The 14,422-nt window shown below is 33.2% G+C and overlaps 1 protein-coding gene across 1 annotated transcript in view; it reads right to left on the minus strand.

Annotated features, from left to right (window-relative positions):
- Positions 1–7,986: 7,986 nt before the first annotated feature.
- Positions 7,987–14,422, minus strand: part of LOC140450820 (endoplasmic reticulum lectin 1) — a 37,396-nt gene continuing 30,960 nt past the window's right edge. The window contains exon 2 of the mRNA XM_072544495.1: positions 7,987–9,469. Within this exon, the coding sequence (XP_072400596.1) occupies positions 8,393–9,469 (1,077 nt within the window). The 3' untranslated portion in view covers positions 7,987–8,392. The remainder of the gene's footprint in view (positions 9,470–14,422) is intronic.

Genomic DNA, 14,422 nt, shown 5'->3' on the forward strand with positions numbered 1-14,422 from the left:
ACAACCATATTGAGCAGAAAGTATCCGATGCTATGAAAATGTACGGTTTTATCATCAGAAACTGTAGAAATTTTAGCGATATAAGACCGATTAAACTGCTGTATCTATCGCTGGTGCGAACAAAACTAGAATATTGTAGCTTAATTTGGTATCCCATTTATAAATGTTATATGCAACAGATTGAAAAGGTACAACGGAAACTTTTAAAATATTTAGCATTTAAGGTTAATGGAGTATATCCTGTCCATGGTTTTGATTACGATTTGTTATGTAACAGGTTTAATATTGTAAGTTTAGAGTTAAGAAGAATTATATTTTCGGTTTCATTTTTATATAAGTTGTTACACAACTGTATTGACTGCAGTGATATATTAGGTCAAATTAGATTTAATGTGCCAAGAATTACTTCCAGGTCGACTATAGTGTTTACTTGTCCACGTGCGAGAACTAATATGTTACTGAAGTCACCCATTTATATTATGTGCAATAATTATAACAAAATATGCAACCATTGTGATATTTTCTCATGCTCAATTAATCATCTGGTTGATACCGCACTGGTTCATGGATTATTCATCATTATCATGGACATTAGATTGTTGATTTTTTTTGGTGTATTTTTTTTTATTTCTTATATACGTAGTGATTTGTTTAATTATATTGTTCTCACTCTTTATTTTGTTTTTTACCTACTTATTTTTTGCTATTATTTTTTTACTTGATATTTTTGTATCACCTACTAATGATTGTATACTAATTAAAAATGTATCTTAAATTTTTACCCTAGAAATGGGAAACTGTTGGGTAATAAAGCTATTATTTATTTATTTATTTATTTATTTATTTATTTATTTATGCCGAATATAGGAGGCCCAAGCAGCCAAAAACGAAGAATGTACCTGCAAGTGGTACAGTCGACCCTCCTATATGGAACCCCCATTTGGGCAGATGTACTAAATTACAAAAAGTACAGAGACATAATAACCAGAGCCCAGTAAAAGCCCCTATTAAAAGTGACAAGTGCGTACAGGACTACTTCAACGATGGCCCTACAGATAATAGTGGGCACTCTCCTCATTCACCTCCTAGAGAAAGAATGGCAGACGCTCTACAACTCTCGAGATGGCCACCTAGCTCAGGTCAGAGCCGCTATTAGAGAACAATTACTAACAGAATGGCAAGCAGAATGGGAAGCACATTATTATAGACATTGCACAATGGACCAAAAAATTCATACCCAATCTGATATCTATCTATCTAATTACCCTTCTTCGGTCCATCATCTTTGGACATAGGCCTCCCCAATCCTTTTCCATTCTTCTCTGTCTGTCGCTATAGTTATCCACCCAGAGCCTACGTGCTTCTTGATATCATCTGTCCATCTCATTTGGGGCCTTCCTCTGCTTCGTTGGAGACCCACGGTCTCTAACTTATAAGAACTTTGTTCCAATGGTCTTCTTTTGTCTTATATTGTGTCCTGCAAATCTCCATTTCAATTTTGCAACTTCTTGTCTAACATCCCTCACTTTTGTTTTCTCTCTTATCCACTCGTTTCTCTTTTTATCCATTAATCTTATGTGCAACATTTGTCTTTTCATTGCTCGTTGGGTTTTTTATGATTTTGTCCATGTTTGCTTTTGTAAATGTCCACGTTTGTGAACCAAGTGAGAACAGGGAGTACGCATTGATTGTATACCCAATCTGATAAGAGTGATACAAATGTAAGTTCAAGCGAGTAAATTTTTATTTTACGCAGTTCCTAAGCGGACATAAATCTTTCAAGTCTTACACGTATCATATACGAAAAACCAGCGATGATAATTGGGTCACGTAAAAGACGATGCGGAGCATTGTATCTTCAGGTGCACGGTGTTTGCGTCGAAACAACATATAATGCGAACAAAGCTAGGAGAGATATCCTTAATACTTAATAGGTACGTGTTGCTATGAAAAGCAGAGAGAACTTTGAATTTCTTGTAGACCAAGTAACAAAAATTATGAAGAGAAAGTCCATGATAGAGAAAGAAACTGAGACAGGATGACAGTGATCTGGGGCAATCCGCCTCCATTCAAAATTGGTTTCGTTCACTTACTGAACACGTACGGGGGTGTCTTGACGAAAAATAGGTGATTTTAGTTGGTAGGCAGGGGCAACAGAAAGGCATCCGTTTGCTGGACCTCCTCTACACAGGGGGAAATGGGCTCGGATGTTTTCCTCTGCCCTGAATCCAACACACACCGAGCAATGGTATGGTGTTTAGAACATTTCCACCCTCATAAAAAAAAATATATTTTGTACCATCTACTACGACTGAAAGAGATTTGGAGAATAATAGTCTACCACTGCCAAGTCAATATGAGGCAATTGCTTAAACCTTAACTGCAGAACCTCAGCCAAATCAAGATGAGCCAATTGCTTCAACTTAAACTGCACAGCTTTATACCGGTAACGATTTTCAGTTGACAGTTTCCCCTGTAGACAATATAGCAACAACTTCATTTGGAGCAAATAGCCCTAAAGACATTTGTCCTCTGTCAAAGATAAGTAAATTAATGGAACCAAAGAGGAAATCTAAAAAAGGTAAAACTGCTGTACTGCTATCTAGTCCGTATAAGCTATAGGTAGAACTTGAAATAAACACAAAGAAGGCAAAAAAAAACAATGAGAAAGGGAAAAACTAAGAAAAAAATAAATGATTATAAACACGAAGATAGCAAAAGAAGTAGGTAACAAAAAATTAAAATTTTGTCGTTCCAAAGATGGTAAGGGAAAAAAATAAATGCAACCATCAAGTACATGATAAAAACAATGATGAAGATGCAGAATGTTTCTACTGTAACGAGTGGTTCTCCTCATCAACCGATGAAGAAGGATGTGTATGTTGCTCGGTCTATCTGAAATGGGCTCATGAAGCATGTGCGGGAATAGATCCAGAAGATGATGACTAATTTCAGTGTGAATTTTGGATTTCTGAATAAGTATAATATGTTTCTTTCTATTTTTACTAAAGTTCATTTACCGGTTTTCTTAATAACAAAGTTGTTTTAATATCAAATTACTTTTTCCTTGCTTTCATTTACAAAACATAGCCATTAGGTAATAAAATAGTTTGATTTTCCTCAGTAGTTCACATTGTCCTACATGACAATGACAACTGACATAGTCAGTTGTCATGTAGGACATAGTCAGTTGTCATTTTTTTTCGCTGCAAATACGTTTAAATAGGTTATAAGTTTCAATTGTAACTAAATGACCGTTAAATGTTTAATGAACGTTCCTAATTAATTAAACAAAAAAAAAATATTCCTGATTTAACTATATGTGCATATATCTTCCTTAGATGATTCACAATGCCACTTGCTCCCCTACCATTATAAAACCAGTTTTGTTCTAGTGATTGATATTATCTTAATAAATACTATAGGTCCAGTTTATTCCATAAGTAGTGACTGTTTTTATACAAAAACAGTCCTATATTCATCGAATAGACATTAGTCTACTTACCAAATTCATCATAATTGGATGCCACTGCAAAAGACTAATATACTGTGATTCACTATTTTCACTTGGAATAATCAACACCGAATGTGAAGCATTAACGATACTTACTAACGTGTAGAAACTATACAATAGAAAATAATATCCAAAAATAGTATTCAAGCAGCACAGTACTTCTATTGCGTTTCTGTATTGTCTAATTGACAATAGAACTTTAGAATCCAATGTAATATCAGTATTGTTTTTTAAAATTGAACTCTTTAAAAAGTGTACTATGTCTCTGAATATACATCTAATCAGCAAAACTAAATGAGTATATAATAATATTATGAACAGACATATGTACTTCGTGATAATTGTAAAACAAACAGGCCACATATCTTTTAGGATCCTTCTCCTAAAAAATTCGATAGAATGAACCACAGTGACTATAATAAAGTAGATTTGAAAAATAATGTGTTCAAATGGTATTCTATTAATATGTCGTTCTTTTACATTGTCTAAAAATCTCCATAAATCATACCAACAATTTCTTTGCATAAAATTCGTCTGTATAACCATTAATATAGAAATACCATGATACATAATAACTGGAAATACAATCGTTATTGGAAAAAATTCGTTCTTGGGAGAAGTAAACATAATATATAAAAAATTAGCGAAAATGTATAATAAGACAATTATTATTAACACACTGTAGACGTCATTAAACTTTTTAATTCTTTTGTTGGTTGATAACCATGGAATTATTCCTAAAATTCTTGCATACATGATGAGTATATTGGGGAGGCACCATTTTTTCAGGTAACTTTTACTGGTTTTATATGGATTTTCCGAAGAATGCATCTATACGTTTTATCGAATTAAACTCGTAATTGAAAGTGATTACTCTATCGAGTAATGTTCTGATAAAATTGCCATCATATTACATAAGGTAATGTTGATAATGTATTGGAATACAGATTAGGTTGATAAAAGAATCATTAGTACATAAATGGATAGCAGTTATAACATTTAGTGTAATTATATTCATCAAATGTGGTAATCGGAGAAAAAATTGGTAGCGAACTCTTAAGGTTTCAACTAGAAAGTCAATTCGATTGTTTAAACTAACTCAAACCCAAATAATCGTAGATCCAAAAAGAAAATCGATTTACTTTCAAAATAGCAACAGGCAAGTATCGTTACTCGGGCGTCTATACACAGTAAGAAGACTGTGTAGAAAATACAGATCTCTAACGAATTTGTAAATTAGGGTGCTTTATTGCAAGTCATTAAAGATAGAAGTGGTCATCTTACAACCAACAGAGAGGAAACCCTTCAAATAGTTAAAGATTTCTACAAATTTCTGTACAGAAGCCAACACACAGAAAATAGCAGAGAAGATCAAGTACCAGAAATACTAACAAGGAAAAAGAGCATTGTCAACCAAGGATCAGAACTACTACCGGAAATCACAACAGACGAAATAAAATTAGCCCTAAGAAAAGCTAAGAATAACAAATCTCCAAGCGAAGATTGTGTAGTTACTGATGCAATCAAAATCGGAGGCACTTGCCTACTTAAGAAAGTAAAGAACTTTTTCAACATATGCCTTTTGGTCAGTAATATACCTACCCGACAAATGGCACAATGCTAAGGTAATTCTATTGTACAAAAAAGGAGATCCCCAAGAACTAGAAAACTACAGACCTATAAGTCTTCTTAGTCACCTATACAAACTCCTTGCAAGAATAATAACGAATCTTCTTGAGAAAAAACTTGATTTCTACCAGCCAATAGAGCATGCAGGATTTCCTACCAGATTGGGAACAAATGATCACCTACAGAGCGTTAAAACGGTAATAGAAAATACTATCGAATACAATCGACCACTCATTCTGGCTTTTGTAAATTTCCATAAAGCCTTTGGCACGGCAGAATTTGACAAAATCCTGGAAGCACTACAAGCATGCCGCATTGACTACCGATATAAAAGGTTAATTTACAATACATACAAGAACACAACTATTTCGGTGAAAGTACATAAAAACACGGATCATATCCCAATAGGCAGAGGAGTCCAACATGGTGAGACCTTATCGCCTAAACTGTTTACCGCCGTACTAGAATATGCTGGTAAAAAACCTAACTGGGAAGAGAAAGATCTGAACATTGACGGTAGAGGATTAACAAATATGAAATTCATAGACGACATAGTTTTGTTCTCTGACAACCTCAAGGAGATATGTACATTGCAACATCAACTTCAGTTAGTGTGTGACAGTGAGGTGGTTAAAATAAACATCTCCAAAACAAAATCCATGACAAACCTAGTACCTATCGGAAATATCAATATTGGAGACAACGAAGTAGAGCTGGTGGAAAAATACATATACCTTGGACACGAAACATGCGAACTACGAAGAAGAATCAACCTAGCATTCACGGCCTATGGAAAACTCAAAGACGTCTTTACGTCTTTAAAAGCGATATACAAATTTCTTTAAAACGTAAAACATTTGACCAATATGTGTTGCCTGTGATGACCTATGGTGCCGAAACTTTGACATTGGCAGCTACAACTTCTAAAACGCTGTAAATAGCTCAGAGGGAAATGGAAATGCTAAGTATATCGCTTCGTAACCGAGTTAGAAATGAAGACTTAAGACGAAGAACAAGAGTTACCGATGTAATTTCCCGAAATGGAACTGGGTCGGACACGTCGCCCCAATCAGTGATGAAAGGTGGACGAAGCGATTGCTTGAGTGAGGCCGAGGTTAGACAAAATAAGTAGAGGAATACTCCCTACTCGTTGGACTGACGATCTCAAGAAAATTTCAAGAAATTGGATGAAAAGTGTTGAATATAACAGCACAATGAACAAAAATGATCTGATAATTAGATACGCTGGCGATCGAGTAATTCTCTCAGAAAATATTGGAGGTTTCCAAATTCTGTTTAATCGTATACACGAAGTAGGACAGAAAATGGGCATTAAAGTACTAGAACTGATCCTTAAAGGATAATTCTGACATGGCACGTGAAGAAGATAGACGTGTTTCTACAGATATGACTCAGCAATAATGCGTTTAAGTTGTCCAATGCAACAAATACTACTACGTCTTTTTGATGTAAGCTCCTCTCGAAACTCGACACTAGATTATACACGGTGGCTTCTACTGGCTTATCTGCTTGGTCAGGCTATTGCAGCTAGCACAAAGGATTTTCTCTCATTTTTTTTTAGTCTGGATGTAGTAATTTAACATCTTTTCCATCGTTTTTAACATGAATGTTCGACGATGTGTACATGATCTAGACGGAATAAAGTCGGTTTTCACAGGTTTTGGTGTAAAGGTTAGACTTGTTTTTCTCCAATCTTTTAGTAAATATCCCAAGACTTCATCTAAATATTTAAATCATAGGATTCATATGATCCAAATATTTAGATACATTTTTGATATATTTTTAATATAGGTATACATTCCATCTTGAAATCTTCCCTTCCTACTCAGTGATCCTTAGTTTTTCATTGTTTATCTGTTATTCCCCAAAATATTCCCCTATAATAGAAATTACCCCGCCCCATCAGTAAGAAAGTGGTTTCTGAGATAAAAAAAGAAGAAACAAGAGAGTAACACATGACATACTATGTTTGGTCAGTCAAGGCATTTAACAATATGGAAATCCCGTAGAAGTTTCATGGGTTCCACGGCTCTAATTAAAATCACTACTGAACGACGTCATTTGCTATGAGAGGCTTTTCTGCTAATACCGTATATCAAAAGGAAAAGACATTTTCAGCTTATGGATTAGCATATTATGGCAGTCGCGTAATAAGACTCAGAACCGGCATTTTGCAATGTAAGTAAAATTTAAAAAGATGGAAATTTTCACATGATAGGAACAATCGTGGAGAAACATAAAACCCTGAGCTCTTATTGGTCTGTACGAACTAAAGACAAGAATATAAGACTAAAACAAGATTTGAGAATAAATGATCCGCACCGGAAGACGTACAATCTGAGCGGACATCCGCTCTCAAAGAGAAGTCTTCGACAATTTTATTGAATTTTATAACATCTTTTAGTTGTGCCCGTTTGGCTCCTTGAGATATTTCTAATAGTATCGCCTGTCAAGTTCCATTATATATTCTTCGACGAATAATTTAAAATATTCATTCATAATTGCAAATTGTATTTCTTTATAAAATTGGACAAGCTTATCCCCTACTCAACTGAAAATTTTAATACTGAAGTTTCCTAACCTATCGTCTTTTTTCCCCCAACCCTGGCATTAAAGTCCACCACTAACAGCGTTATTCCATTTTTTTGTATGTTTATAAGCCTTATACTATAAGTATGTATCGAATTTCTCTATTTAATCTTCATTGCAAACGTTTAAAAAACCAAATAATAAAAAGAAGACACATCGTTAATGTTTTCATTTCACTATTGTCCATTTAATCTAAATATAAATTTTGAATGCAACACCATTACAAAAAAATGCACAACTGAAGTTTTTTAATAATACTATTATTTAAACAGGATTTTACATCTGTAAAACAACAAAAATAATTATAAATTAATTGTTTCTAAAAGTCCTTGGGTTTTTTTCTTAAGTAAGTAATAATATCTTACAGTTTTTAAATAAATTACTTCAACTACCAAATGGTATAATGTGCCAATAGAAACAGACCATCAATGAAATACTTGTAAAATTATTACCGGTTTCTTTTATACAGTCCACTTCTATGGTTATTCGTATTCTACAAGAACCAAAATATACAACAAATTCCTCGGTACAATAATAAGCATTTTAAAAAATATACAAAACGATAAACAGTAAGAATTATATGTATATTTCGATTGGATTTATTTTACTATTATCACTTAAATATTTGCAACTCGACATTCAGTAGCCTACATTAATAGTAGCTGTTTTTTCAGTCTCTGTGAAATCCGCACTGTCTACTTCAACTAGTCCATTCTCATCAGCTTTGGACAAGATATCACAGATCAACGGTGACTCTACTCCCAAGATATACTGGCACACTTTAGGTTCAAGTAAGTATAGTGAAACTGCATTAGAACTACTAGGATTTTGTAGACACTTCAACTTGACTTCTGTCTGTCTTGGCTTACCAGTTTCTTTGCAAATGGAACCTCCAGAGTACAAGTGAGATAGCTGTTTTCTTTGAGCTACTGGTTTTGGTCGTTTGTGTGGATTTTCAAGTATCCAGTCAAGATGAGCTTGCTTGTGAAACACACCTAGATTTATGGACACTCTTTTACCGTCTTTTTCCACATGATACTGCTCTACTGACTTTCCATAACAAAACTCAAACTTCCACCAACCTGTACCGCCATGCAAACAATTCTTTCCTCTTAAGAAGTTTTCTACAGGTGCTGGGTCTAAAGGTTTAGATTCTGCATTACTTACAGGTTCATCTTTATCTTTTTCCAATTTTATGAGTTCTACTTTAAATCTATCTAACTCTGATCTTCTTCTTAACTGTGCTGAATCGTAATTAAGTTTAGCCAGACTGTAGGGCATTTTGTAGCTTCCATCTATAGGCACACAATTTAATTGATTCTCCCCTGATTCTTTAGGTTTATATCTAGGGTGGGCACAGAGCAAAGGTGATAAAATTATGATTTCATAGACACACGTTTGTGATTCATCTACAGAATAAATCTCGTGCTTGCCATGAATGTAGCAAACATAAAGTACTTTTGTCATACGAGGTTTGTTGTTGTTCAAACTACATTGAGTGCCGTTGTCCATGATTATTTCATAATAAGGTAAATTAACATTATCAATTTTTTTAACTGGGGGGTCTATATGTTTGTGTTGTTCTTCTGCTTTAGCTCGAGCAAGGAGTGTTTCATAATAATTGTTGTCCCACTTTCCAATTAAATACTCTTGTAACTTCATAGATTTTCCTTCTCTGTCTTCATGATATTGTCTGATTTTCCTGCCATGACAGACCTGAAAAGTTATAAACGTTATTATAATTTATATATAAATATACAAAGTAAGATTAATACAATGAAACAGTTGGAAAAAATATAAGAGTTTCAAACCAATACTGCATAAAAATTAATAAACGGTACACAAAATTATGTACATCATAATAATAATTCATACATTTGCAACAACGCAATAAAAACATAAAACATAAATGTTTAAAGAAGAATAACAGAAATTATAGTCAAAGTATGAGTAGTAGTCAGTAACTTAAGTTAAAACTTAAAAACAATTTTTTTCTAAATATTTTCTGTAGTATATTATAATAGAGAAAAGAAGAAGAAAGTCATAACACATGTCATGTCAATTGTCTATGTAAAAAGTTTTATATTGGGAATCATATTTCGACTATTAGTTAATTAAAAATATAAGTTATATAAAACCATGTCTAATCCTTTATATTCTTCCCTCACATCACACTAATTTGGCGACGAGGTAAATGGTAAAGTGATTGTGTATATTTTAAGGATTTCGTTTATGTACATATTTTTAGTGTAGACATTGCCCATACATGCAGGGAATATATCTTCATTAGCAACGTTTAGAAGTGGTGACGATTTTGAAATATTTGAAGAAAGGTTAGAACAATATTTATTGGCTAATTTAGTAGAAGAAGGAAGACAGGTTGCTGTATTATTAACATTACTCAGTGAAGACATTTACAAAGTGTTGAAAAACCTATGTGCACCTAGCAAACCAAAAGAGAAATCATTTGATGATATTATGGCACTATTAAAAAGCCAAATTAAACCTCGCATTGCAATTTATAGAAGAAGAATAAAATTTGAAACATTGAGACAGGAAGACGGAACTATAAATGAATGGTATATTAAAGTCAAAAATATGGTAACTCAATGTGAATTTGGTGATAAGTTAATGTATAGAGTACACGAGAAATTCGTAGTTGGAATAAAACCAGGCCCAATATTAGTCCGTTTATGTGAAGATCCCCATAGGACTTTAAAAGATCTTTTAGAAATAGCACTGGCAAAAGAAGCAGCTTTGAGGGAATCCAGAGGAGTGGACCTAAATTATTCAGAAGTCAAAAGGGAAGGTGGTAAGAAAATTCAAGTAAAACAACCAGGTTCATCAAATCAAACTAAGACTGGTAGGATATTTGTAAGTAATAAAAGAGATAATTTGTGTTTTTATTGTAATAAACCAGATCATGATTTTAAAATGTGTAAGTTTAGAAAATTTATTTGTAATAAATGTAAAAAAAGTAGGGCATATTGCAGCAGCATGTAAAGTTAGGGGAAACAATTTTATAGAAATGGATAATAATGTAGATGCTGAGGACGATACCTCAGAGGTAGATGGTATGGTGGAGATGCTGCAGATGGATGTTTATAATGTTGAGGCTTATATTAAACCAATGTCAATAACCGTTTTAATAAATCAGCAGCCTATTGTTATGGAAATAGATACAGGAGCTGGTGTTTCTTGCATTCCTTTTAGTATGTATAATCAATGTTTTTCAATGGTAGAGTTAAAGCCAAGTTTGATTAAATTAAAGTATTATGATGGACCAGTGGTAATACCAAAAGGTAAAATTGAGGTACAAAGCAAAATAGGTGATAGAGTTGAAAATGTTTCATTGACAGTAGTGGAGGGAGCTACTACGGCACTGTTAGGCAGAGATATCTTTATAAAATTTAATTTATCCATAAAGGGAACAAAAGTCTATATTGTAAATCATGAATTAAGTTTTAGTAAGTGTACCCAGATTAATGAAATAAGTATAAATGAAATTGACTTTAAATCACAATTAAATGTTTTATTAAGAAAATATGAGAACATTTTTAATAATAATATTAATAATAGCGTTTAGCGTTTAACAAGACAAACAACGCTAATCGATGTGGCGATACCTAACAACAATAATCTCAGAGTCACACCAGAGCTCAATCCTTTTGATACTGTAGATATCTGGAATGAGTGAATTTTCCCCTTAGAGGGAGTGTGAGCCGTATGGCTAAATCTTAATAGCGTTTATTGTCCAACAGAATCCATTTATAGGACAAAATACAATACTAAAGTTAAATGAAATATTAATAATTCATAGGTACTAACTAATAACACATTTTTCGAGTATTTTACCTTAACATAAAGAAACTACTCAATCACCTAGGTAGATCTCAGCCATCCTATAGTGTATTTTTATGTATGAGAGAGTAATAAAACAATAAATTATGTATGCAAATCCCTAAACTGTTGATACGGGTGACTCAATGAAAAACAGATATTTGTCAACAAATTTACAGAAGTATATAGGAAAACAATTTTAAATTGAGTATGACCACCAGGTATAAAGGTTGGAGCAGAATAGAATACAATAGTTGTGAGGTTTACTAATCCCTAAATAAGGTTGCCAGTGTCGGAGTGATGGAGGTTAACAGGTACTAATGAATTTGCAAGAAATGTAAGATGTTTATTTTATTGGTTATATATAACCAATAAAAGTTTAATAGGTACCTACCTATTTGCAAAATAAAGTTTAATTCTTTAGATAAAATAAAACGTTTTATTTTATCTGAAATGAGTGCATTCCACGAACAACAATCAAACATTTAATTCTTTAATTCCAGGACTCTACGACAGTAATTGACTAGATAATTACCTTCTAAACTTATTCCACAAAAAATGTGATAGTGGGTTTTTCCATTTTGTAGGAAGGTCCAAGTGGCGTATTCAAAATTCTTAACAGTTCACTAAAAGTAGGTACTTCAGTTGCAAGGTGCAGTTTATTGTGTATACTAGTGTTATGGAAAATTTGGAAGTGCCGTGTAAACGCCGAAAAATTGGTCCTCTAACAGTTAATGAAAAAACATTAATATTTAATTGTTTTAAATCATTTACAGACAAACGTTTATGTGAAAGTGTTGATGAGACCGTTGAGTTAGTTAGCAGTACACTTGGTGTTGGGAAATCTACGATTTACAGAGTTATTAAAGAAGAGAAATGTGGTAGTTTTCAAATGCCACGTAATGCTCCAGGGAAACCAAAATTTCAAATAGAATATCATTTTAAAGAAGGACTTCGACGGAAAGTGCATGAATTCTTCTTTAGACAAGAATTTACAACATTGGATAAAGTTCTTGTCTCAGTTCGAGATGATAAGGATTACCCAGAAATGAGTCGAAGTACGTTATGGAAACTTTTAAAAGAAATAGGCTTCCGCTGGAAAAAGAATCCCAGAAAGTCTATTTTATTAGAAAGAAGCGATATTGTCATATGGAGAAGACATTTTCTAAGAACCATAAAGGAAATGAGAAACCAAAAAGGAAAAATATTTTATCTTGATGAAACATGGATCAACGAGGGTCATACACCAAATAAATTTTGGCAGGATGAAACTGTTACAAGTCAAAGGCACGCTTTTGTAAATAACTTATCTACTGGTTTAAACCCACCATCAGGAAAGGGACGCAGGCTAATAATAGTACACATTGGCAGTTCAGACGGTTTTGTTGAAGGTGGTTTATTAACTTTTGAATCAACTCGTACCGGTGACTACCATGAAGACATGAACGCTGATGTCTTTCAAGAATGGTTCGAACAAATGATAGATCTTCTTCCTAAGAACTGTGTAATAGTAATGGATAATACAAGTTATCACTCCAGACTTATAGAAGGACTGCCCACAACCAAGTGGTTAAAAAAAGACTTGCAGAATTGGCTGAATTCAAAAAATATTACGTACCATCCCGGATCTATAAAAAAGGAACTTTATTCGTTGTGTGCCCTTCATAAAGAAAAATTTAAAAAATACGAAATTGATGAAATTGCCAAAAATCGTGGAATGACAGTACTTAGATCCCCACCATATCATTGTGAATTAAACCCGATTGAACTGGTATGGGCACAGATAAAGAGTGAAGTTTCAAGAAAAATACCACTTTTAAAATTCATGATGTTAAACAGTTGTTTTTGGAGGCCGTAAATAATGTAAAACCTGAAAACTGGGAAAAGGCAGTAAATCACACTATTAAAGAAGAGGAAAAAATGTGGAAGCTGGACAATATTACTGATAAAATGATCGAGCCAGTTATTATAAATCTTGGTTCTGAAAGTTCATCTTCTGAATCTGATTTGGATTTGTAACAAGTAGCTGTAAGTTTTATATTAATATTTTTATTCATCTATTTAACATACCTTAGACGGTTTTAAAAACTCTTTTTCTCTTTTGTAATTTTTAAAAATTAAAAAAAATGTGAATTTTTTAAAACCCTTTTTAATGTAGGCCAGTCAGTTCTAATATAGTGTGTGATAAAAGAGGTCACTTTTGTTTACATACACATAACACTTTATAACACTGAAATAATTCATTTATTTTTTACAATTATTCAAAGTAATTTTTCAATTAATCTTGAGCACGCCCATGGAGTGGTCGGAGCTACCAATTAAAATTATGCTAATTACTCTCTCGTTCATAAAAATAAACTATAGTAAGCTGCTTTAAACTGCAGTGAAATATATCGCAGTAAGCACTTACGGAATTATAATAGTTGCACATGAGAAATAGAGGAGAATTTAACTTAAGATTAGTTCTAGCTTGTGTATTTCTGAACGTAATCGAATTTCTCACTGGATAAGATGGAACGTTAAAATTTATTTGTCGAAGAATATCAGGGCAGTCAATGAGATTGTGTAGTAGCTTGTACAGGAATATTAGGGGGGCATTAATTCGTCTAGATTCTAATGATACTACGTCTAAACCGCTACACAACTCACTATTGCTGATGCCCCTCTTGGGATATATGCCGTTAATTTTGAAAGACAAAAATTTTAAAAATTTACGCTGCACCTGCTCTATAATTTGGATATGTACATCATAAAAAGGTGACCAAATGACAGAGGCATATTCCAGTTTACAGCGTACAAAAGTGTAATAAAGTAATTTAATTGCCTTAG

Source organism: Diabrotica undecimpunctata, chromosome 1, assembly GCF_040954645.1.
Source record: "Diabrotica undecimpunctata isolate CICGRU chromosome 1, icDiaUnde3, whole genome shotgun sequence".
Classification (NCBI taxonomy): Eukaryota; Metazoa; Arthropoda; class Insecta; order Coleoptera; family Chrysomelidae; genus Diabrotica; species Diabrotica undecimpunctata.